The 26,847-nt window shown below is 45.4% G+C and overlaps 1 protein-coding gene across 3 annotated transcripts in view; it reads left to right on the top strand.

The window, feature by feature from the left end:
• pard3ba (par-3 family cell polarity regulator beta a) overlaps nucleotides 1–17,333 on the top strand; it is a 172,114-nt gene extending 154,781 nt beyond the window's left edge. For all 3 annotated transcript variants that reach the window (XM_042324130.1, XM_042324129.1, XM_042324128.1), the window contains 2 exons: nucleotides 8,306–8,382; nucleotides 15,417–17,333. In XM_042324130.1, coding sequence (XP_042180064.1) covers nucleotides 8,306–8,382; nucleotides 15,417–15,759 — 420 coding nt within the window. In that variant the 3' untranslated portion in view covers nucleotides 15,760–17,333. The remainder of the gene's footprint in view (nucleotides 1–8,305; nucleotides 8,383–15,416) is intronic.
• Nucleotides 17,334–26,847: the final 9,514 nt, after the last annotated feature.

Here is a 26,847-nt window from a genome sequence, read left to right as displayed (position 1 = left end):
GGAGTGGTGTAAACCTCGCTGCCATTGGACTCTGGAGCAGTGGAGCATGTTCTCTGCAGTGATGAATCCCGCTTCACCTTCTGGCAGTCCGACGGACCAATCTGGGTTTGGCTGATGCCAGGAGAACGCTACCTGCCCCAAAGCATAGTGCCAACTGTAAAGTTTGGTGGAGAAGGAATAATGGTCTGGGGCTGTTTTTCATGGTTGGAGCTAGGCCCCTTTGTTCCAGTGAAGGGAAATCTTAAAGCTACAGCATACAATGGAATTCTAGACGATTCTGTGTTTCCAACTTTGTGGCAACAGTTTTGGGAAAGCTCTTTCCTTTTTCAGCATGACAATACCCCCATGCACATACATAAATGGTTTGTCGAGATCGGTGTGGAAGAACTTGGCTGGCCTGCACAGAGACCTGACCTCAACCCCATTGAACACCTTTGGGATGAACAGAAACGCTGACTGTAAGTCAGGCCTAATCGCGCGACATCAGTGCCCAACATCACTAATGCTCTTGTGGCTGAATGGAAGCAATTCCCTGCAGCAATGTTTCAACATCTAGTGGAAAGCCTTCCCAGAGAGTGGAGGCTTTTATAGCAGCAAAGAGGGGACCAACTCCATATTCATACCCACGATTTTAGAATGAGATGTTCGACGAGCAGGTGTCCACATACATTTGGTCATGTAGTGTATTTTAATTGAACTGGAGACCAATGGGTCTGGCCAAAGAGAGACTGGGACCCTGCACCCCAGACGAGCAGCATTCAAGATCGATTGTTAGACCTATGCACAGATCTCGGATCAGCGTTCTTCCCTCACATCCCAAGCCATAACCATAAGATGATGTAATGACAAATTGAACTTAGATCAGCATCTAGAGACAATGTCATCTTCAACCCTCAATCTGTGTCATCAGTGGCTTCTTTATTCTGTTTTGTTTCTAAGTTTTGTCGGTGGTTTATCTTGCTTACCTCACGTTGGCTTTGGAATGGCTTTTGATATTTCCTTTTTTCTCCTGTCCGCTCTGAGGTTTCTTTGATGAATGTGTTTGCAGACACCCTACATGTAATGTGCAATACACACACACATTTTTTTTGTGTCGCATCAGTTCTCTCAAGAGTTTTCCTCCACACTTTTCAAAGTCACAATGAGTCATTCCGAACACGGACCCCCCCCTCCTCTCCGTCCTCGTTCCCCCGCGCCTCCTCATCCCCAGACACAAAGCGCTTCACTTCTCTTCTTCTCTTTGTTTTATGTCGGTTCATTCTGAATTCCGTAAGTGCCGTCCCGACTAGGTTATCTCCGACGAAGGCTACCGGGACTGATTTGGGCCTCTTTATCCCCGAGGCGTCGTCTTTGACCTACAGGAGAGTGTGTGTGATCTGTTTGCAGTTTAAACTGCAATCAAACACCATCCCCGATTCCCTGCACACTCTCATTCCCTTGGGTTGGGACACAGCACCTCATCACCTTTCCCTCAGTTTTATTTTTCATGGGAGGTGTGTGTGTGTGTGTGTGTGTGTGTGTTAAGGTCATCATAATTTCCCATCTTTAATGTTGGTAGGCTCTCTGGGGGTGCATGCTGCTATGACTTGACAGAATACTCATAGAACTGTAACCACTCTGTGAGTCTAGACTATGGGGGACATTTTCCTCTCACAAACACACGCGCCATGAGCAAAACGCACCGTAACATTTTAAATAGACGATACTGCAGCTCACCTGGAGCCAGAGAGGCGGAAAATACCCCTTTCCTCACCACCTCCACCAAAATCATTGGTCAGACCCTTTGTGGATTTTCCTCTACCTTTGGAATCAAAGTTGTAACCCTGAACATGAGGAGAACACCACTCAAACCCACAGTTGCCAATACTTCCTCCTGGAGATCTACCTCCTGCAGGCTTTTGCTTCAACCCTAATCGAGCACACCTGATTCTACTAATCAGTTGCTCACCAGGACCTTTTGAGGACCGGTATCCAAACCAGCTGTGTTACAACAGGAGCTAGATCCCTGCATCCTCATAGCTCTCCAGGGAAGGGCTTCTTCGGCTACCCCTGCCGTCGAAAAGTCAATCAGAGGCCGAGAGGACAGCGCACCCCCCAAATGCTACAATCAAGTTGATATGAACCTCACACTACCCCTGCACCCACCATCCCACCCCAATTTCCCAAAACAATTCAATATAATTACAGGCAGATTGTGCCATGTACTTGCACTGATCGTGCTGGCGCTCCGTTCCACTCTGTTTGAAAGTAACCTTACATGGCTGTAAGGGGAGGCATGACTGGGCCCCAAATGAGCCAGTCTTACCATCTGCTGCTAACTGCTAACAAGCTCTGGGAGTGTTTAGGGGGCATTGGGCGGCACGGGCCTGCATGACTATAGCAGTGAAGCATCAAACAGACCAATACCACACGTACTGTAGGGCCGGATTGGCCAACCATGGGGGATAAGATCCGCAGAGTGAGAGTTGATTAGAGGCTGACTGAGTTCGGTTTGTTTGTTTTACAAAACACCAAGAGCACCATGAGCACAGTTTGAGTTAGTAGCGAGACACAGTTTGTGACTTCAGTCCCCCTGAAAGCCCCCACCCTCCTGCCACGGCTAAAACTATTCCCTCAGTGCTAGTTTGTTTCCCGAGCGGAAATCAATGGAATCTCATTACGGAAAATTATGAGGAATGGCAGATATTGGATGGATCTCACTGCCGCTGCTTCATGCCAGCCGACTGCAGGCGGGCGCGTCCGGTGCCAGCGGGAGGTGGTTCAGGGGATTCGGCGGAGGGGGGTGGCATGTGCCAGGCGCCAGGCTGTGATTCCTCGCTGAGAGATGCGGCTAATTAGCATCAGAGATGGATGGATGGCAGACAACACAAGCAATTACTCTTTTCAAAAAGAGAGGGAGCGAGAAAGAGAGGCTCAGAAGATGATTTTTTTTCCCCCTCTCGTACCTCCGTTTTACCATGAAAGCATTGCTCGTATTTTATGTCAAGACATTCAGGCCCTCGTTTGAGGCTTATTGTGCGCACGTGACTATAAATTGCGAGGAGAGCAAAGTGCTCCGGGAAATTCATTTCCTGTATATGCACCGTATTTTTGCTGAATGCGACAGCTGGCTTTAGCTACTTGATTGGTGTGTTTTTGTGGCACACTTAGTGGCACTCCAGACGCTTAGTTTTCTGGCAAAAACGAGCAAGAAAGGGTGATTTTATCGAGCTTGAAAATCAACTTGTCCTTTACTCAAAAGCCCCTGTACTTGCTGTGTGGTTCTCCATTGACTATGACGTTTTGTGTTTTACTGTAGTCAAGTCAAATCCGAAAAGTTTCATACGACAACAGGGTCCTCCATGGTGGGAAGAGTGGGCTGCCACATGGCACTCTAAACGTTCCCAGTACAGGAGGGAAACCCCAGCCTCTCACAGTGCACCATGGGCTGCTTGTGGCCTGGCCTCAGCTGCTTAGTGTGTCCAGAGAAAGTCTGCTCCTCTGTAAGCTACCATGCCTGTAGAACACATTAACACTGGCTCTGCGACACACACACACACACACACACACACACACACACACACTTACACGACATCATCAGGCTCATAACCAAAATGTCTGTGAGTTGTAATAGGAAACAAAATGTTGTATGATCTTCTCTGTTTTGTGTCCAATAGTTGTTGGAGAGACTGCCGTGAATATAATTTGTCTGCTCGTATGTGGTTAATTCAAATTCACTGACTGTAGATTTATACTCTACCCTGTTGCCATGGTGAGCAGTTATGCCCCGGTTTGTGCATGTGTGGGTGTGGGTGGGTGGGTGGGTGTGTGGGGGGAGGTGTAGGATGGAGGTTGAGGGGTCAGACAGACTCTAGGAAGTGTTAACCACCACCAGCCCAGAGGAGTCCAGGCCTTTGGGCACACATTTATCAACTGTTCACTACTCATAGAGACTAACCCGCTCAATAGCTAAAACATGAACAAACTGATCATGTTATATTCTTGTTTGATAGTCCACTAGTAGTCCACTGCCAATCAAATTCACTCTTCCAACTCTGTTACTAAAATGTTTGGAGTGAATTTCGTCTCTCTATGCAGACATTCTCTCTGTCCTCTCTTTTTTTCTCCCCTCTCTCTCGTTGTCTTTCTTTCTCTCCCTCTATCTTTCCTTCTCTGCCTCTCTCTCTTTATCTCTCCCTTACCACTCCCTCCCCTTTCTCTGCCCCTCTCTACCCCCGCTTTCTCGCTCTCTCTCCCGCTCTTTCCCTCTTCTTATCTCTTTCTTTCCTTCTCTCTCTCCCTCTTATCCCCCCTCTCACCCTCTTCCCCAGAGACACATATGACCAGACTTAACATGCAACCGAGCGGCTCTAACCTGAGCTCTGGCCCCCGGCTTACCGCTCTCCCTGGCTTTGTCCCAAATAGCGCCTTATTCCCGGTAGTGCATTACTTTTGACCTGGGCCCATAAGACCAGCTCATAGGGCACTGGAGTGCACTGTGTAAGGAGTAGGATGCCATTTGGAACATGGCCGACGAGACAAATGGCACACAGCGACTACAGCCATTACCCCGCACCTCTTTGCATAATGCCTTTAACCTTCACACAAAGATGGAGCGGCTCAATACTCAATACCCAAATGGCCTACTCCTCGGCATAATGTGGTTTATGCTCATGGTTTATGTCTAGCTCGAGACATGGAGGGTTTCTACATACATTTTCAGAGGAGAGTAGGCTACGGGTGTGGCGGTATGGTTAGGAAAGCCTTGTCGTAGCTAGTTACAGTTGCAGCCAAATACAGCATATTGGCACCCTTGCACTTTTTAAAAATAATTCCCCATTTCTTCTTAAATAAGTTGGAGAAAAATGATTGGTCTCCACACCTTATTGGATTTTCAACATTGGCGAAGCAATTACATTTTAGTACATTTTTGTATAGGATTTTAATTACAATTATTGGCACCCCAGAGCTACCAAAAAAAGTATTCAAATTAAAGAACACCCTCCCGACAATCAAACATTGGGGAGGTTCAATAATGTTGTGGTATTGCTTTGCTGTCTGTGGTTCTGGAAGCTTTAAACGTGTGCAAGACATCATAAAATCAGCCAATTATTAAGGTTTTTTGGAGTGCAATGTTCAACCCAGTGTCCAAAAACGGTGTCTCTGTTGAAGTGTGTGCACACGCACCCCTCAGCCCAGCCCTGTGGATAAATTGATAATGTTCCGTACCAGGCAAAGTTTGGACACACCAACTCATTCCAGGGTTTTTCTTTATTTTTACTATTTTTTACATTGTACAATAATAGTAAAGACATCAGAATGATGAAATAACACATATGGAATCATGTAGTAACCAAAAAAGTGTTAAAAAAATCAAATCTAAATCTATTTTATATTTGAGATTCTTCCAAGTAGCTACCCTTTGACTTGATGACAGCTTTGCACACTCTTGCCATGCTCTCAACCAGGTCCTCCTTGTTGTCCTGGCACCACACGGCCAGGTCTCTGACCTCCTCCCTATAACCTCGTCGCTGATCAGGCCTACCACTGTTGTAACATCTGCAAACTTAATGAGGGTGTTGGAGTCGTGCCTGGCTGTGCAGCCATGAGTGAACAGGGAGTACAGGAGGGGACTGAGCACGCACCCTTGAGGGGCCCTCGTGTTGAGGATCAGCGTGGCAGATGTGTTGTTACCTACCCTTACCTCCTGGGAGTGGCCCATCAGGAAGTCCAGGATTCAGTTGCAGAGGGAGGTGTTTAGTCCCAGGGTCCTTAGCTTAGTGGTGTTGAATGCTGAGCTGTAGTCAATGAACAGCATTCTCACATAGGTGTTCCTTTTGTCCAGGTGGGAAAGGGCAGTGTGGAGTGCAATAGAGCTTGCATCATCTGTGGATCTGTTGGGGCGGTGTGCAAATTGGAGTGGGTCTAGGGTTTCTGGGATAATGGTGTTGATGTGAGCCGTGACCAACCTTTCAAAGCACTTCATGGCTACAGATGTGAGTGCTACGGGTCGGTAGTCTTTTAGGCTGGTTACCTTAGTGTTCTTGGGCGCAGGGACTATGGTGGTCTGCTTGAAACATGTAGGTATTACAGACTCGGTCAGGGACAGGTTGAAAGTGTCAGTGAAGACACTTGCCAGTTGGTCCGCGCATGCTCGGAGTACACGTCCTGGTAATCCGTCTGGCCCTGCAACTTTGTGAATGTTGACCTGTTTAAAGGTCTTACTCACATGCTTCGTAAACAACAGGTGTAAACTAACAGTGAAATGCTTACTAACGGGTCCTTTTTCAACAGTGCAGAGTTAAAGATTTTTTTTTAAATATATTAATTATAGTGACACGGAATAAATACACATGGAATGTGTTGTGTGAGGAGTGGGATGTGGAGGTGAAGAGCTCTCTTCAGGGGATTGCATGTTTTTGTTGTTGTCGACCACCCCTAACACTGCGAGTAAAATGGTCACTCTGTAGAGCCCTCCCCTACCACTAAGCCATTCTGAGGCTTAACAAGTGGTGGTGGTGGTGGTTGACAGACGTACAGTGGGGCAAAAAAGTATTTAGTCAGCCACCAATTGTGCAAGTTCTCCCACTTAAAAAGATGAGGCCTGTAATTTTCATCATAGGTACACTTCAACTATGACAGAAAATCACATTGTAGGATTTTTAATTAATTTATTTGCAAATTATGGTGGAAAATAAGTATTTGGTCAACTACAAACAAGCAAGATTTCTGGCTCTCACAGACCTGTAACTTCTTCTTTAAGAGGCTCCTCTGTCCTCCACTCGTTACCTGTATTAATGGCACCTGTTTGAACTTCTTATCAGTATAAAAGACACCTGTCCACAACCTCAAACAGTCACACTCCAAACTCCACTATGGCCAAGACCAAAGAGCTGTCAAAGGACACCAGAAACAAAATTGTAGACCTGCACCATGCTGGGAAGACTGAATCTGCAATAGGTAAGCAGCTTGGTTTGAAGAAATCAAATGTGGGAGCAATTATTAGGAAATGGAAGACATACAAGACCACTGACAATCTCCCTCGATCTGGGGCTCCACGCAAGATCTCACCCCGTGGGGTCAAAGGGATCACAAGAACGGTGAGCAAAAATCCCAGAACCACACAGGGGGACCTAGTGAATGAGCTGCAGAGAGCTGGGACCAAAGTAACAAAGCCTACCATCAGTAACACACTACGCCGCCAGGGACTCAAATCCTGCAGTGCCAGACGTGTCCCCCTGCTTAAGCCAGTACATGTCCAGGCCCGTCTGAAGTTTGCTAGAGAGCATTTGGATAATCCAGAAGAAGATTGGGAGAATGTCATATGGTCAGATGAAACCAAAATAGAACTTTTTGGTAAAAACAACTTGTCGTGTTTGGAGGACAAAGAATGCTGAGTTGCATCCAAAGAACACCATACCTACTGTGAAGCATGGGGGTGGAAACATACATCATGCTTTGGGGCTGTTTTTCTGCAAAGGGACCAGGACGACTGATCCGTGTAAAGGAAAGAATGAATGGGGCCATGTATCGTGAGATTTTGAGTGAAAACCTCCTTCCATCATCAAGGGCATTGAAGATGAAACGTGGCTGGGTCTTTCAGCATGACAATGATCCCAAACACACCGCCCGGGCAACGAAGGAGTGGCTTCGTAAGAAGCATTTCAAGGTCCTGGAGTGGCCTAGCCAGTCTCCAGATCTCAACCCCATAGAAAATATTTGGAAAGAGTTGAAAATCCATGTTGCCCAGCAACAGCCCCAAAACATCACTGATCTAGAGGAGATCTGCATGGAGGAATGGGTCAAAATACCAGCAACTGCGTGTGAAAACCTTGTGAAGACTTATAGAAAACGTTTGACCTCTGTCATTACCAACAAAGGGTATATAACAAAGTATTGAGAAACTTTTGTTATTGAACAAATACTTATTTTCCACCATAATTTGCAAATTCATTAAAAATCCTACAATGTGATTTTCTGGATTTTTTTTTTCTTCATTTTGTCTGTCATAGTTGAAGTGTACCTATGATGAAAATTCCAGGCCTCTTTCATCTTTTTAAGTGGGAGAACTTGCACAATTGGTGGCTGACTAAATACTTTTTTGCCCCACTGTATTATTTGTCCTGTCTCACTTGACTGTAGACTACAGCTACAACTAACCAATATTAACTCTTACCCGTATAACTAACGCTAACCCTTATATGAACCCTAACACTAAGCCATCCACAGGCTTAGCCAGTGACGTTGGGGGGGTAGACAGAGATCGACAGACAGGTGTGTAATAGTAATAATAACATGAACCATTATGTGCCTCTCTCCTCTACAGATGGCCGTGAGAGGACCTGATACCGGTCCGGCACCCCGCTATGAGGACGTGGAGCGACAGTACGCAGCCCACGCCAGGTTAGGCTGTGTTTGCCTGTCAGGGTTGGGCTCAATTCGAATTGAAGGCAGTTCGTTTCAGGAAGTACATTTTGAATTACGATTCAATAATTTGGAAAAAAAGGGCATTTCTTATTTTCAATGACTTTACAATAAATTGACAAAATAAAGCTATTTTATTTTTTAAGTTTTTACATTTCAGAATTTTTATTTCAAACCACTTCCTGAATTGACTGCCTTCGATTTTGAATTGAGCCCAACCCTGGCGTGTGTGTGTGTGTTCATGCAAATCTGTCTGTCTTATCTGTTTTAGGCCACCATAAACAAACACACACACACACACACACACACACACACGTCAGCAGAGCGAGTAATCCTCTTTAGAGCTTATAATTAAATCTGGAGTGTTTGCCTTGGGAGCGCCTCCTCATCCCGGGAGTAGACCTGATCAGCTCCTGGGAGACAGAAAGGATAGACGGTGGATGGATCCTTTCTCTGCGCCACAGAGGTCCACCTAGATTATGCATGAGCATGATGCGGTTCTGTGCAGCTCAGTTTAGTAGAGCACGGCCCAATGCCCAAGTCGTGGGCTCGATTCCGGCTGGGACCACCCATACGGAAATGTACGCACGCTCTACTACTGTAAGTGGTTTGGATACAGGGTCTGCTAAAATGGTATACATTATATTATATAACAATTACCATGTTACTCTATCCGTCTGACTCAACATCCTCATCCTGACTCAACATCCTCAAATGTCACTTGCACACATGTCGACTTAGCACCTTCTGTACATATACTCAAACACTCACACGCTCTTTCCCCTCTACCCCCCCCCCACACACACACACACACACACTCTGCTGTGTTAAAGTCCCCCAGCGCTAATCAGGAGAACACACCCCATAGATGGATACAGTGTGGTGGGCCTGGGAGACAACCAGAGCACACAGTGGAGCGGTGCGGAGAGAGCAATCATTTCACGGGTTATTGCTCCGGCTGATATGAGGGGCACCAAGGAGAAGGGAGTGGAGCCACACGGACTGAGATGCACTATGACTAAACGGAGCATAGACTGATAGGAGCAGTGTGACTGATTGGGTCTGGAAAACGGTGTCTGTTCTCGGCTGTGAGCTCATGCTAAGATGATGCTAACACATGTCTGACTAACTCATGGTTACTCGCACTCGGCCCGGCGTCGAATCGCAGTGAAATGAACTGTCGAGAGAAACGTACGAGCTGTCGCTTAGCCCTCTCTTCTGATTTTCAGTGAGAGGTGTCAACCCCGTAAGCCTCTATTCAAGTCTCAGTGTGAGACTACAGTGCACAGAGTTGACAGGGCATTAAACCGCTGGTGGGGAGCAGCACGTTTTCAGCACCGGAACAAAGAGAGGACAAAGTGCCGCACGCACTGCCTCCGAATGATTCATTCCAAACCTTGTATGTTTGCTCTCTTGTTTGAGATGTTCACTCGAGGATGAAACACAAGCCCTGTACCCAAGAAACACCACATCTCCCCGAAGCGTCAATACCAAGACGGGGGGGGGACCTACATTTATTCCAGGAATTTGACAAAACAAAGAGAGAGAGATTGGGGGAATATATTTCTGGATTTTGGAGGGGGACAAATACAGAAAGAGGAAGAGCGATATGGAGCGAGAAATAGAGAGGGAAGTGAAATGTGTTTTTCAAACCGAGCAGAACTTTGCGGCGAGATTTCCCCCCAGCTCATTGAAAGCCATTTCCTCTCAAATGAGTGTGTCTCTGCTGTGCGGCTGTGTTGCATTAGCATACATTTTGCCTGTCTTTTGTGAGGATGGAGCCGACACTGGCTGCGGAAGGGGCTGGGGCTGCAATGTCTGGAAGTCCAGTGCCTTAGGGGGGAATGGTAGTACCCCTCTATTCTCCCCATCCCATCTCCTGTAGCGGGGATCAGCTTTTCTCTAGACTGGGGTTTTGGTGCTGGGAGGGACAGGGAGGGAGGGAGAGAGGGAGAGAGGGAGGGGTAAAACACACACACACTATCCCATATGGAGCACATTAAGGTCATTACTGTTCTGAAGCACTGGGTCATGGGCTCCACGGCTCAGCCCCAGGTTAGCCAATCAGAACAGCCCATGACCCGTAGGTGATTGGATTAGACTGCTGATCTGGGGTTGTGTGCGTGAACGGTGGTCGCTGGGCTGATAATTGTGTGATTTAATGTGTAGCCGGTGGCCAGTGCTTCAGATAGAGGACTGATATTACCCTCATGAATTAGGGTGGGTGGGTGGGTGGGTGGGTGGGTGGGTGTGTGTGGGTGGGTGGTGTGTGTGTGTGTGTGTGTGTGTGTGTGTGTGTGTGTGTGTGTGTGTGTGTGTGTGTGTGTGTGTGTGTGTGTGTGTGTGTGTGTGTGTGTGTGTGTGTGTGTGTGTGTGTGTGTGTGTGTGGTCTGAATGGCACATATAACTCCAGAACTACTGCAATAATGTAAATGTCTTCACAAAGTACAAGGATACGCGATAAACCAGAAGGGTTGTCTGTGTGTCCTCGTAAACACCTGAGGACCAATCTGACCACACAAACACACTGCCCCTGACTTTAACCTTCCCCAGTCTCAGCTCAGTCGTTTTGTTCCACGGCACGTACACCTACAGTGTCTCCCGACCCACTGATCCGTGGTCCCTTCCCTCCTCCTAATGATCCGTGATTGGAGCTGTGTGTGGGTGTGCGCGTTTTCTCCCTTGTGAGCACACGACAGCTCCCCGACAGACGGCCACGTCAGCACTGTACGTCACTTAAACAGGTGCATGCTGGGCAAATGTTTGATCAGCACAGGAGCGTTGGTCTCTCACTCTCCGCCTCCCTTACTTCTCGTTTCAATCCAGATCATTTCAATTCATTGACCTTTATCGGCACGCCCAGTCACCGTAGGTTTCTCGGAGACCCAAGAGACGAGTTGAACGGTCGACTCTCCATCCCGTCTTCCTCGTTCACGGCGCTCCTTGACGGGACGGGATCTGGCTCTGTGTGTGTCAAGCGTCTCAGAGTCGGACAACAATCACATGGACAAGGGGTGAACTGATTCTAGATCAGCACTCCTACTGTGAGAAACGTTGAATACGGGTCCTGATCGGTTCTTCAAGTCCCTGCGGAACCTGTTTCCGCTTTTTTGTTTGAGGTTGCAGAGTCATTGCTCCCTTTTTGCGGCCGTGTGTTGCCGTTTCGTTCCGGAGTAAATGCACTCTTTCCCCCGCTAACTCTGTTTTCGATGAAACCGAGGGGCCCGTAATGAAATCAGTGTTGTTGTTTTTTTGGAAATGAAACTGGTTTAGCCGTTAGGCTTTCATAAAGGCATCGCGTCAGTGGGCCCTGGCTGCCTGGAGAGACTCCGCTCTTTCGGTCTCCCTCTTTCGGTCTCCGACAGTCACCGAGGCAGGCACAAGCTGCGTTGGAAAACGAAATCATGGCTTTAGAAATGAAACAAAGGATAAACACTTTGAGTGAGTGAGTCATCGACTGCCGACCAATGAAGTCACAAAACAGACGGAAAGATCTAGTCAAGGCTGACCATGTGTTTTAGCTCTGAACCAGTTGAAGTACCAGTAGTCAAATCTGGAAGGTTTCTTTTTTACCACTTAGTAATTGGCCACCAGGATATCTGATAGAATTGCTGATGCTATTCAGTCCCATTTTAGTCTATGTTACTCCAGTGTAAAGGTCTCAGTGGTATACAGTGCTGCAAAGTGTAATCCACGCTGTACTCACTATAGAGTAGACAGAGCAATGGCAAACAACAGATACATTTTGTGCGTGGCTGTGTGCATGCTTGTCTGTGTGAAAGCCCTCTCCCTAATGTTTATCTAGACTGGTTTGATAAACATGAACCTCTCTATAGCAGCCTAATAGTTTTCGTTAAAGGGATAGTTTGGGATTTTGGTAATGAATACCTTTTATCTCCTTATCCGGAGTCAAATGAACTCGTGGATACCATGTGTATGTCTCTGTGTCCAGTACGAAGGAAGTTAGAGGTAGTTGTTGCGACTAGCGCAGTGAATGGAAATCTATGGGTGTCTAGTTCTGGGGAAGAAGATAAAATGCCACGTTGCCAAATATCCCTTTAATGTGAAACCAGCCTGGTCTGGCCTCTGTCTCAAGCACTCAGCCTGCCATGTGTGTATGTCTATCCCTCCGTCTGTCCGTTAGTTTGGAAAGTCCATAGCACAAACTGAAACACTCGCACGCATACACACACATTTATGCAGATTGTCAGTAAGTGCTATGGACCCTCCAGAGAATGGGTTAGATCCCCTCCAAGCAACCTCTCCGTAGCCTCCATGGCTGCTAGCTACCAGCTGTGTTCCCTCCCACCAATGGAGTTTATTGGGGGTCAGATAAGAACCACAGGGCATAATTATCCTTCCGTTTCCTTGGGCAGGTGCAAATAGCCCTCACTTACCAGGGCCAAATTCCTCCTTGTCGTAAGGTGGAAACTATGCCCAAATGTCATTGCGCACTCGCGCACACACACACACAAAAAACATGCCACATAGAGACACACAGACCACATAAACACACACCCCAGCGCACACACACACACACACACACACCATCTCCCCATTTTCAGGCCACATCTCAAGGGCTGTTTGCATGGTATAGTTTGTGTCCCAAAATGTAAATAGCACCCTATACCCTACATGGTGGACTACTTTTGACCAGAGCCTTATGGACCCTGGTCAAAAGTAGTGTGCTATATAGCGAACCGGGTGCCATTTGGGATGCAGCTATAGAGTGTTGACAGTTGAGAGGTGTGAGTCAGATTCATTACATGACCATGTTATTGGTTGCGTTCACTTGGCCCATGTGGATAGGATCACACCTCCCTCTGTCAGGTTGTATTACATGACCAAAGGTATGTGGACACCTGCTCGTCGAACATCTCGTTCCAAAATCATGGAGTTGGTCCCCCCTTTGCCGCTATAACAGCCTCCACTCTTCTGGGAAGGCTTTCCACTACATGTTGGAACATTGCTGCTCCCATTCAGCCACAAGAGCATGATGTTGGGCTGCTCCCATTCAGCCACAAGAGCATGATGTTGGGCTGCTCCCATTCAGCCACAAGAGCATGATGTTGGGCTGATCCCATTCAGCCACAAGAGCATGATGTTGGGCGATTAGACCTGGCTCGCAGTCGGCGTTCCAATACATCCCAAAAGTGTTCGATGGGGTTGAGGTCAGGGCTCTGTGCAGGCCAGTCAAGTTCTTCCACACTGATCTCGACAAACCATTTCTGTATGGACCTCGCTTTGTGCATGGGGGAATTGTCATGCTGAAATAGGAAAGGGCTTTCCCTAAACTGTTGCCACAAAGTTGGAAGCACAGAATAATCTAGAATATGCTGTAGCGTTAGGATTTCCCTTCACTGGAACTAAGGGGTCTAGCACAGACCATTACTCCTCCTCCACCAAACTTTACAGTTGCATTCAGACAGGTAGTGTTCTCCTGGCATCGGTGAAGCGTGATTCATCACTCCAGAGAACCCGTTTCCACTGCTCCAGAGTCAAATGGCAGTGAGCTTTACACCACTCCAGCTGACGCTTGGCATTGCGCATGGTGATCTTCGGCTTGTGTGCAGCTGCTCAGACATGGAAACCATGAGCTCTTCAGTAAGGCCATTCTATTGCCAATGTTTGTCCATGGAGATTGCATGACTGTGTGCTCAATGTTATACACCTGTCAGCAACGGTGTGGCTGAAATAGCCAAATTCACTAATTTGAAGGGGTGTCCACATACTTTGTCTATATAGTGTGTATTACACACCTTACAGACACAAACATGCACACATACACACACATCCATTATACTGACATACATTTAGATACACGCGTACATCCACCATCACCTTTACACTCACATACATGTATATATGGAGTTTGAAAGCCCTCCTCTGTCTATCTCTCCTAGAGTTAGTGAGAGTAGAGCTCTCACTGTGCACTCACAGGCTTGCTCAGTGTGGCGGCTCTGCACCTGTTGACTGTGCGTCTTAACAAGCCGTGTATGTGCTTCCCTTGGGAGATCTCTGGTGTGTGGGGCAGTGGACTAGGCATGCCAGATATCAACAGCATGTGGTTTATGTAGACTTGACACCCACGTGGTCCCTTCTCATTCAGCACAGGGGCCCCTATGATGTCACTAAGGGCCGAGAGAAGCGACAAGGAGGGAGAGAAAGAGAGCGAGATATGGAGAGAGATGAAGGCCAGCGGGGGTTTTGAGGGAGGGGAGAGCGCCTGAGCCTTGACCCCAGCTCAAGGCCTCCAGACAGGCTTTCACCTCCACATCCTCCTCCATCTTCCCACTAGCCTAAACATCTTTCCACCAGCTTACACAGGCCAAATCTGCCCCGAAATGACCCTTTCACAGCATCACATCTATTAATCTATCCCTTTATCTGTCTCTCCATCCAGAGATTGAGGGATGGCTGGATTGATGAATAGATGGACATGTTATTGTCCTCAGAGGATGTAGAGCTGGTGGGTGGGATGTGGTCTATGGTCGTGTGTGTGTGTGTGTGTGTGTGTGTGTGTAAAGCAAGTTGGTATCACAAATGCATCTATGAAAATGTACAGGGAATTTACCAGTGCAGTTACCCCTCTACTATCACCTCTATCTGACCTGGGAGAAGGCCTAGTTTTGGGCTTTGGTCCTGGTTGTTGGCTGTGTGTAACTTAGCCCAGGCAGAGCGTGAACAGGGAAAAATGTGAATGGTGCTGTGAAAGGTGATCCATCCTGCCTCTGTGAGTCGCCCTGCGTGTCTCCTTACGCCAGGAGCTTAGCCCCCTAATCACCCCACAGTCACTGGGAGGGAATCGGAGACACCCAGCTGCCTGCAGCCTCCTTACTGCGCTCCCCCCCCACCCTCCCCCTGGGTCACACACTCACACACTCAATCAGATATGTGCATTTACACACAAGCGTATGCACACACACAAGTTGACTGAAAACACATTTTTAGGGAACAAATGGTCTACACTCTCTAATGATTCTGTCCTCTGTATGTGGGTGATTGTGTCGCAGGAGAACAGATCCGAATGACTACCCCACCCAGTCTAGGACAGCACCCGGTTACCCCGGCAACTACTACCCCCCTAGAGAGGCCCAGCCCCACCCCTCCAGCCTGCCCCGGGTCACCTTGCCCGCTGGGCCACCGCAGGTGGACCCCAGGTACTACCAATCCTCGCCCCACCGGGCTACCCAGCGCCAGGATGTGCCCCCCACACCAGGCACCCGCGCCCCCCGCTATGAGACAGTGGGCAGGGGCGGTTACCGTGACGCCATCCCCGAGCGCCACGGCGACGGCTACAGGGACGGCAGGCAGCCGGACCCACGCCAGAAGAACTCTATGATCGGAGCGGTGTAGGTGTGATCGCTAGATGGACTCAGACTGGGGTTGCAGAATTCTGGTAACTTTCCCAAAATTCCAGATTTCCCAGAAATCCCAGTTGGAAGATACCCATGTTTCTGCCTTATTTGATTTAATTTCTTCTTGATTCCCTGGATCTTCCAACCTGGGATTTCTGGATTTTGGAAAGATTACGGACTACTCCAACCCTAAATCAGACACACTCGTTGCTTCTCTACAGCCCCCCCGTCTGAAAACATCCCCCCTACCTCGTTTGGTGTCTCCGGATCTGAACGAATCGGACTGGTGTAAGTAATAAGGCTCCCAACTAGACGCCCAATGGGCTTTAGCCATACTGCTTACATCTACAAACATCAAAGCAGTAGGGAGGGTTGCATCCCAAATGGCACTCTGTTCCCTATCTAGTGCACTTCTTTTGACCAGGTCAAAAGTAGTGCACTATGTAGGGAATAGGGTGCCATTTGGAAGGGGTAGTTTAATGGACCAGGCCGTCATCGGAACACCACTCCTCTCAGCTGCTGACATGTTTTAGAGGCAGTGAAGGTCTGTGTGTGTACTGTATGTATAGAGGTATGTTTAGAAATGTCTCTTTATGCATGTGTGGGGGTGTAAATAATGACTTTAGATTCACAGGGGTCCAGAATGACTGGAGGTAGACATAATGTACAGATTGGAAAGAGACTTTTAATTGAATACCAGCCGAGCTCTTGCGGGGTTGCTGGCTTGCACAAACATAAAGACAGCCCCCCCCCCCTTCCGGAACAACAGTGAGAGGCCAGGGATGATAAAATTAGGGTTTCGAGATAACGGAAGACAAAATGACAACTGGACAAGAAGTTGACACTGGACAGGAAGTTGTTCCTAAGAAACAAGGTCGGAGGAACAGGAAGTGAGGAACAGGAAATGAAGTCCACATCGAAGCATCTTTTCCCTCCTGCCGTGTCCCTTCCATCTGCCTTTTAGATGTGGGTGTTTTTTGCATTTGTTTTGATTTGGTTGTGGCCTTTTTGCTAAAAACCTTGCATTAACTGTTGTTTTCCTGTAACAAAATTCTGCTGCCCATAATGTATTATTTTTAAAAGTAAAGTATAATGCGTGTGGTGTTTATGATTAAAATGGCTGTGTCAAATTTGGGTTATGTCATCATAAAGACACTGTTGAACAAACGAAATGTTCTGTGTTGACCTAACTATATTCATCACCACACCTGTCCCGAATGGCACCCTATTCCCTATATTCTGCACTTTTGAGCAGAACCCGTATGGGCTGTGTCCTTAGCCTAATGAGGCCTGGTCAAAAGTAGTGCACTAAATAGGGAATACGGTGCCATTTGGGACAGAGCCACAGTCTCCAGTGATGAAGGCCTAAGAGAGACACTTAAACATGTCACTCATATGCACCGGGATGATCCTTTCTCTCCATTTATATCATTTCCCTTGTGTGATGTTCAAGAATCACAACGCTGACCGCTGATCATGTCATATGGTACGTTAATGATACAGTTTAACCTTTGTTTGTAAATGGATGTTTTTATATTATGTGGTGCATTAAATATACATTGTAAAAGATCATATACAATATGCAAAGATGAATCCATTTATTGTTCACCAATTTAGCCGTCTTTTTACAGGATGATGAAATTGTGAAGTTATGCCAATGATACCGATTATCAATCGCCAATATGATGACTCATCTCGCCCAAATGATTCATTAAGATTTTCAACCCAGTTTAGCCTTCCCATTGGAGATAAATTAGCCCCCTACGATAACAGAGAGGCCCATGGTGCGTCCCAAATGGCACCCTATTCTCTACACAGTGCCATGCTTTTGACCAGGGCCCATTGGACCAGCTCATAGGGCTCTAGTCAAAAGTATTCCACTATTTAGGGAATAGGGTGCCATTTGGGACGCAGACCCAGTCTTACTTCTGATAAAGACTGAATCACCCTCAACAATTAAGACTGAGGAGATCTCTGTGCTGAAGTGATTACCTCCCAAATTGCTCCCACAGAAATGGGAGATCTGGCTGATTGGTGGAATTAGAGGTTGAAATTAGGATAATTAGAATCTGTTGAGGGCTCATTTTATCAGTTAGTGTTTAATTACTGCCGAGGCCAGTCAGTGTGTTTCAGACTTCATCCCAAATGGCACCCTATTTCCTACATAGTGCATTGCTTTTGACCAGGGCACATTGGGGACGATTCTGACCCGAGTTAAGCATGCGTAAATGGAACGTAATTCCCTTTAATGCACTCTCTGCGTAATCTGACCTTGAATTTATGTATGATAATAGCATGCTGTTAACCCGCTATTCGTTTTGGGTGGAGATCTCAGAAATAAAGGTGTGTTTGAGGTATCTACAGCTGTACGCACAAGGAAACCATGAATAACATATGTATTGTGGCTCATTTTCCTCAGTGAATTAGTCTATAAATAGCTATGCAGTTATTCAAATGTTTTATTGTGTGCCCTCATAATTTGCGTGGATGAAATTTGGAAGACCAAGCTATAGGTTTGTAGGGCTGAACCTGCCGAGTTAATGTATGCACTTTAAAAAAATGTAATTATATACCCAAGATTTATTTTATATTACAATTTGTATCATGTTAAATATTAGCCACTATCAGGAGTCACTGTCAGTAATACCCACAGACATTTATACACTGAATAAAAATATAAATGCAACAAATTGTTGGTCCCATGTTTTGAGCTGAAATTAAAGATTCCAAAAATGTTCCATTCTCACAAAAAGCTTATTTCTCAAATTTGTTAGAAATTCTCCTTTGCCAAGATAATCCATCCACTTGACAGGGGTGTCATATCAAGAAGCAGATTAAACAATGTAATCATTACACATGTGCACCTTGTGTTGGGGACAATAAAAGGTCACTCTAAAATCTGCAGATGTGTCACACAACAAACACAATGCCACAGATGTTTAAAGTTTCAAAAGAATGTACAATTGGCATGCTGACTGCAGGGATGTCCACCAGAGCTGTTGCCAGATCATTTCATGTTCATTTCTCTACCATAAGCTGCCTCCCAACATCATTTTGGAGAATTTGGCAGTATGTCCAACCAGCCTCACAACTGCAGACCACATGTATGGCGTTGTGTGGGCAAGTAGTTTGCTGATGTCAACGTTGTGAACAGTGTGCCCCATGGTGTGAGTGGGGTTATGGTATGGGCAGGCATAAGCTACGGACATTGAAAATAATTGCATTTTATCGATGGCGATTTGAATGCACAGAGATACCATGACAAGATCCTGAGGCCCATTGTCGTGCCATTTATCCGCCGCCATCACCTCATGTTTTAGCATGATAAGGATCTGTACACAATTCCTGGAAGCTGAAAATGTCCCAGTTCTTCCATGGCCTGCATACTCACCAGACATGCAGCAATGTGTATGACAGCGTGTTCCAGTTCCCGCTAATATCCAGCAACTTAGCACAGCCATTGAAGAGTGGGACAACATTCCACAGGCCACAATCAACAGCCTGATCAACTCTATGCAAAGGCCATGTGTCACGCTGTATGAGGCAAATTTTCTGATCCTCGCCCCTACCTTTTTTTTAAGGTATCTGTGACCAACAGATGCATATCTGTATTCCCAGTCATGTTCCTTATATAAACTGTAACTCGGTAAAATCTTTGAAATTGTTATTTATTTTTGTTCACCGTAACAATGACTTTAGTGTTAGTTTTCTTAAAATTACATTTTGCTTCATTCCATTCCGTTTACCTTTAAACCTTATGATTCATTCATACTTTCCTAACCCGAACCTAAAATGTGCATAAATAAGGGAACCACACCTGCATAGGATGTTACGCACCTGCATAAGGTAAGTCTAAATACCAACTACTGTGAAGTGTGTTGAAAAGGCATACATTTCCTAAGTCTGAATCGGGCCCATAGGGAATAGGGTGTCATTTGGGATGTATCCTTAAACTTCCACAGATCCCTGTACCCAGACTATGGTGAAACACCTTGACACCCTTCACTCTACCTGGGTCTTGTTTATTAGTGCACACCGTATCAAAACTTTTTTGCAACAAAAAAAATAAATGTGCATTTTGTCCAGGTAGCCGCCTTCCAGTTTCAATTTGTTTTCTTCTGTTTGATGCCTCGTCAATACAACCCAGACTGGGTTGAAACACCCTGACCCATTTACCTTATATGGGTTGTGTTCATTAGGTGTTGTGTTCAAAATGTTCTGCAAAGGAAAATGTGAATGAGCTTTCTTATTGGACAAGACCAGGTAGTCCATTCGTGTTTCAGGCCATTTTTCTGCATTTGGTGCCTAATGAACACGATTCTGACAAAAAAGAGATTATCCAGACGTGATATTATGTATTTGTAATGCGTGGAATCTATGCATGTTTTTGTCTCTAATCTGTAGGATATACCATGTAGGATACAGAGATCCTCAAAGATATTGTGGTAAGCATCAATTTAAGGGGAACTACAAACAAATTTAAATATGGCTGCCATGCTTCACTCTATGCATTACTATAAATTTGAGTGTCTGTCCCATTACGCTCCTCCTACTTCTGAGAGCCAGGACTGTCTGTCAGTTTGTGCGAGTGCGTTGTCAGTGTCTGTCTGTAAGAGTGTGGGTCTGTATCAACGTGTGTGTGTGTCTCACTCCCACTCAAGCACGGTCACGGAAGGACACAATAAATCCACTATCACGCCGCATGACAAATCCACTGTCACACCCCATTATATGGAGTCGGCCACGTTCATAGGGTCACGGTCCCTCATTTGGTGCCTCAGACATCTTTTCATGCTTTGTTGGGTTTGTTTCTAATCTTCATGTCAAGGTCTTATCATTTCCCCACTTTGAGACAGAAGTCGTCTCGCTCTAATAAAAGGTCTATCTGCTGAGTCACATTTCGACTCTTCCCCTGCCAGCTCTGAATACCTGGCCTTTGTCTTTTAGATATCCTAGAAATTCAGCTAATTTCTTTGCTTTTTTTCTCTTCTACTTCTTTATTTGTCAGTAGTGAATGTCTGGTCTTTGTCTTTTTTGATCGCCTCAATTTGACAAATGTTTGACCTTTTTATAATGTATTTTTTTACTGGTTTTCTTTTTCGGGGCTAGGTCGAAGGGGCGTTGTGAATTCATTTGAAACCTCATTTCACATTCTAATGTGAATCACCCAAAAAACACGTAATCCTAAAAAAAACAAGGGTGCTCTAGTCATTTCTCGAAAGCAGAAAATAGGCAGACACGGTATTCCCTTGATATGTTCCTGAGCTTCCCTATTCCACCAGCGCCTCCGAGCACACCAACATGTGTCAATCAAAGCCCTACTCTGGAGAGAGTGAAGCGGGAAAGAGTTATCACTCCCATGCGGCGGCTAAATTTTTTTTATAGAGTTGAGCGTTCAGGAGCGTGTTGGAGTCCCGTATGCCCTCGCATTGCCCGAACCGCAATAACAGACCGATGCTCGCTCTCTTTATGACCTCACCCTCTTCATAAAACCACATTCCGATGCATTAAGCCTTATTCCATCGTCCATCACCGCTGTCCCGCATTCATTTCAACCCCTCCTTATCATGACATCATGAGCTCAGTATCGGAGCTAATCAGACTTCACTGCGTAGCCTGAGTGCATTTCCTCATTTCATTATACACTCCATTATAAAGCCAGAGACTCCTGGGCTGGGTCCCAAATGTCACCCTCTACCTATATAGTGCAGCAATTTTGACCCGAGTTCAAAAGTAGTGCTCTGTAGGGAATAGGGTGCCATTTTGGGATGCAAATGGTCTTGGGGTTATATGGGAATAGGAAAGTGGGTGTGTAACGTGGAGTTAAAATGGGGATGTTTAAATGGGTGCTTCAACGGAGATGGGAATGACGGGCTGATTAGTTAGTTAGTCAGTCGTTGACTGGACCTTCACCTGTCCTCGTACCCATTGGACTAACACAGTAGTCTGCAGAAAGCGCTGTGGCTGTTTCAGCTGGCTCCGGGGGTGAAATTTTCCCTAGGTACAGATCTAGGATCAGCTTACCCTCCCCTAATCTAAACCTTAACTGAACTCGAGAACCAACTTCTCTCGTTGAAAATCGCATATGTGACATCGATAGTAGTCAGAAACATCTATGAATGCCAAAATTGACAAAGTGCAAGTAGGATCTGACCCTTTTTTTTCAATTATCGCCTAAAATGACATACCAAAATCAAACTGCCTTTTGCTCAGGACCTGAAGCAAGGATGTGCATATTCTTAATACAATTTGAAACGAAACACGTTGACGTTTGTGGAAATGTGAAATTAATGTAGGAGAATATAACACATTAAATCTGGTTAAAAAATAATAATACAAAGAAAAAAACAATTTTTAATTTTTTTAAACCATCTTCGAAATTCAAGAGAGACCACCATAATGTATCACTCCAGCCCAGACGCAATTTAGATTTTGGCCACTAGATGGTAGCAGTGTATGTGCAGACTGATCCAATGAACCATTGCATATCTGTTCAAAACGTTGTATCGAGACTGCCCAAATGTACCTAATTGGTTTATTGATACATTTTCAAGTTCATAATTGTGCAATCTCCTCAAACAATAGCGTGGTATTCTTTTAATGTAATAGGTACTGTAAATTGGACAGTGCAGTTAGATTAACAAGAATTTAAGCTTTCTGCCCGATCCTGTAGAGGTTAATTTTGGTCGTAAAGTCAGTATCATCCAAACTGAGTTTTGTGAGATTTGTGTACAAGACTTCATCATGACTTACTTGAGGTTTGGGTTTTGATTTCAACAATGCCACCTACCACGGGATAAACAACTGCGGTGATTGTGGCCTATCCAATCGTACAGCAGAACACACAGTGATACAGACCGCAGAGCAGATTGGACTCACATTTTTTTACTTCAGCACTTTATTTTAAGAATGTGAAATGTCAGAATAATAGTAGAGTGATTTATTTCAGCTTTTATTTATTTCATCACATTCCCACTGGGTCAGACGTTTGCATACACTCAATTAGTATTTGGTAGCATTGCCTTTAAATTGTTTAACTTTGGGTCAAATGTTTCAGGTAGCCTTCCACAAGCTTCCCACAATAAGTTGGGTGAATTTTGGCCCATTCCTCCTGACAGAGCTGGTGTAACCGAGTCAGGTTTTGTCGGCCTGCTTGCTCACACACGCTTTTTCAGTTCTGCCCACACAATTTCTATAGGATTGAGGTCAGGGCTTAGTGATGGCCACTCCAATACCTTGACTTTGTTGTCCTTATGCCACTTTGCCACAACTTTGGAAGTATGCTTGGGGTCATTGTCCATTTGGAAGACTCATTTGCGACCAAGCTTTAACTTCCTGACTGATGTCTTGAGATATTTATTCAATATGTCCACATAATTTTCCTCCCTCATGATGCCATCTATTTTGTGAAGTGCACCACACCCTCCTGCAGCAAATTACCCCCACAACATGATGCTGCCACCCCCGTGCTTCACGGTTGGGATGGTGTTCTTCAGCTTGCAAGCATCCCCCTTTTACCTCCAAACATAACGATGGACATTATGGCCAAACAGTTTTATTTTTGTTTCATCTGACCAGAGGACATTTCTCCAAAAAAGATGATCTTTGTCCCCATGTAAAGTTGCAAACTGTAGTCTGGCTTTTTTATGACAGTTTTGGAGCAGTGGTTTTTCCTTGCTGAGTGGCCTTTCCGGTTATGTCGATATAGGACTTGTTTTACTGTGGATATAGATACTTTTGTACCTGTTTCCTCCAGCATCTTCACAAGGTCCTTTGCTGCTGTTCTGGGATTGATTTGCACTTTCCGCACCAAAGTACGTTCATCTCAACGAGACAGAACGCGTCTCCTTTCTGAGCGGTATGATGGCTGCGTGGTCCCATGGTGTTTATACTTGCATACTATTGTTTATACAGATGAACGTAGTACCTTCAGGTGTTTGGAAATTGCTCCCCAAGGATGAACCAGACTTGTGGAGGTCTACAATTCTTTTTTCTGAGGTCTTGGCTGATTTCTTTTGATCTTCCCATGATGTCTAGCAAAAAGGCACTGAGTTTGAAGGTAGGCCTTGAAATACATTCACAGGTACACATCCAATTGATTCAAATTATGTCAATTAGCCTTTCAAAAGCTTCTAAAGCCATGACATCATTTTCTGGACTTTTCCAAGCTGTATAAAGGCACAGTCAACTTAATGTACGTAAACTTCTGATCCACTGAAATTGTGATACTTTGAAATAATCTGTAAACAATTGTTGGAAAAATGACTTGTGTCGTGCACACAGTAGATGTCCTAACTGATTTGCCAAACTATAGTTTGTTATTAACAAGAAATTTGTGGAGTGGTTGAAAAATGAGTTTTAATGACTCCAGCCTAAGAGTGTGTAAACCTCTGACTTCAAATGTAGATGTAAAATTGTGCTACTGAAATCCCCACTGCAAAAATGTCACTTTATTAGAGATTTCTTCAGATTTCTACTTTCAGTCGCTCTTTAATCATTAGTGGGCGAAAGCAAAACTGACCCAAGATCAAGGGCAACGTTGTCCAATTCATTTTTTTGTTTCTAACTGTTAATTATTTGCACTCACCTGGTGTCCCCGGTCTGATTCGGTCCTTGATCAGAAGGAGAGGATGCAAATGAGTGTTTTGGCCGTTCAGGACCGACATTGAACAGCCCTGGTCTAGGGGCAACTTCAACCAATTTCAGACTTATTTTATTTATTTGGCTGACTTATTTGTGAGATTTCTCCTTTGAATCAGACTTAATACATGGAATACGTGTGCAATACTGTGCTGTGTCTATTCCTTCTTGTATAGTAACCTGGTGTAAATTTGTGCCACATTTTACCATGATAGCACTGGCTACTTCCCCTACTTTCAGTCAGTCACACACGAGAACCAACCACCATCTTTTTCAACCGACTGTCGTCATAGCAATGCCGTGGCTCCTGGCACAGCATGCCTCACTGTGGGGGCAGGGGGCCAATGGCATTGCCGTGGCAACACTGAGATGGGTTCCACATGCCACGGTTAGAGAATGAACATGCTAGTCTGTTTGTCATTCAATACCTCCGAGCAGAGTTATTAGCTCAGGTGTTAGCATGTGGCTAACATAACCTCTACAAGTTTACACTTTGACTCAGTGATATGACGTTGCCATGGGCAGCTGTTTACTTTGCATCAAACTTGCATCAAATAATGTTTGCGGTTTCCGTCTGGTTTGTGGTATTTTACTCCGAGTGTTACAACATTCACAACATCACTTTCAGGACTTTCCTCTTAACAGTTATAAATAGCAGAGTTATCTGGAGGGAACATACTCCATTTAAATACATGGGAACTAAAAGATGGCCTGTGTCCCAAATGGCACCCTATTCCTTATTTAGTGCACTACTTTTGACCTGGGCCCAAATACATGAGCAATGGTGATGTGTCCATGGTGTGTTGAAACTCAACAACTGGATTCCAAGGCTTGGGAGCCCATCCATCTGCCGTTCAGCATCAGGCAGGATCCAGGTGACACGTTTCCGTTAGGTACAGATCTAGGATCAGCTACCCTTCCCTTAATCCGAACATTAACCATTAGTCTGGAAAATGCTAATCTGACCCATGATCAGCATCTATGGTAAACTTTAACTGCCAGACCCCTGCGCTAAAGGAATGTAAGCATAAAAGGCCTTTTTTTTAATGCATCTTAATTTAACTAGCAGTCAGTTAAGAACAAATTCTTATTTACAATGACGGCCTACCGGGGAACAGTGGTTAACTGCCTTGTTCAGAGGCAGAAGGACATATTTTTTTACCCTGTCAGCTCGGGGATTCGATCCAGCAACCTTTTGGTTACTAACCACTAGGCTACCTGCTGCCTCAAGGAGATGCTTGAGTTGTGCCTGATCCAATCTCATACATTAGCATTCACACACCCACATAGAGACATACACTCAGTCAACACACACACACACTGACAAATAGCCTACACACATACACTGCACTTGTGTTCCATGTGAGTGACCGAGACTCCGCTGACAGCTTGGCACAAGGCGTGAAATTGGCATTTCCAGAAAAATGCCAGATGTTTTTGTTGGCAGTCACAGTGGTGCCAGGGTCAGAAGTACTAGGTTGCCCTGTGATGGTATGTCAAGTATTCCTGTTAGTTTAACACTCTGATTGATGTGCCTGAGTTTAGTCGAGCAGTTAAGGCTGCTGCCCTTGGTCCATGTGGCGGCAGGATAGCCTGGAGGTTGGAGTGTTGGGCTAGTAACGGAAAGGTTGCTGGTTCCTAACCCGGAGTTGACAAGGTGAAAAAATATATGTCGATGTGCGAGAAAAGAAGTTAGCTCTCCAAGGGTGCTGGAAAATGGTGACCCTGGTCGTGACCCCACTCTGCGGGTGTCTCAGGGGGAGTTGGGATATGCAAGATACACATTGTACAGGTGTGTAACAGGACAAATATAAGCACCCACCGATGTATTATGATAGGCAGACCTCTGCCTGCTTGGGATCGAGCCCTGGTCCCACAGCACTTCTACGCAGTATGTCCTCTATCGATCTCCCCCTCCTCATTTCATCTCCCTGTCAATACAACCCCAAAGAATGTAACACCACTCAAATTGACTTAGGGTGTGGGGGCATACCATCCCTTTGTTCCTGAAAGAAGTTTTGCAATGATTCCTATGTTGACGTAAAGAATATTTGTTGGTCCATGGTGTGTAATGAGGCGCAAACAGATGTTGCACTTGACACATTTATGAAATGACTTATCCCAGTTACTAATAAGCATGCAGCCATTAAGAAAAATACATGTTAAAACTGTTAAATCCCTGTGGATTGATGAGGAATTGAAACATTTTATTGTTGAGAGGGATGAGGCAAAAGGAATGGCAGATAAGTCTGGCTCCACAACCGATTGGCAAACGTACTGCAAATTGAGACATCATGTGACTAAACTGAATAAAAAGAAGAAGAACCTACACAATGAAACAAAGATAAATGACAAAGAATAATAGTAAAAATCTTTGGAGCACCGTCAATGAAATGTTGGGGGGAAAAAAGGAAAACTCCGCTTCATCATTCATTGAATCAGATGG

This window comes from Oncorhynchus tshawytscha, linkage group LG07, assembly GCF_018296145.1.
Source record: "Oncorhynchus tshawytscha isolate Ot180627B linkage group LG07, Otsh_v2.0, whole genome shotgun sequence".
Classification (NCBI taxonomy): Eukaryota; Metazoa; Chordata; class Actinopteri; order Salmoniformes; family Salmonidae; genus Oncorhynchus; species Oncorhynchus tshawytscha.
Note: the sequence above shows the minus strand (reverse complement) of the source record. Positions and strands in the feature narration are given on the sequence as shown.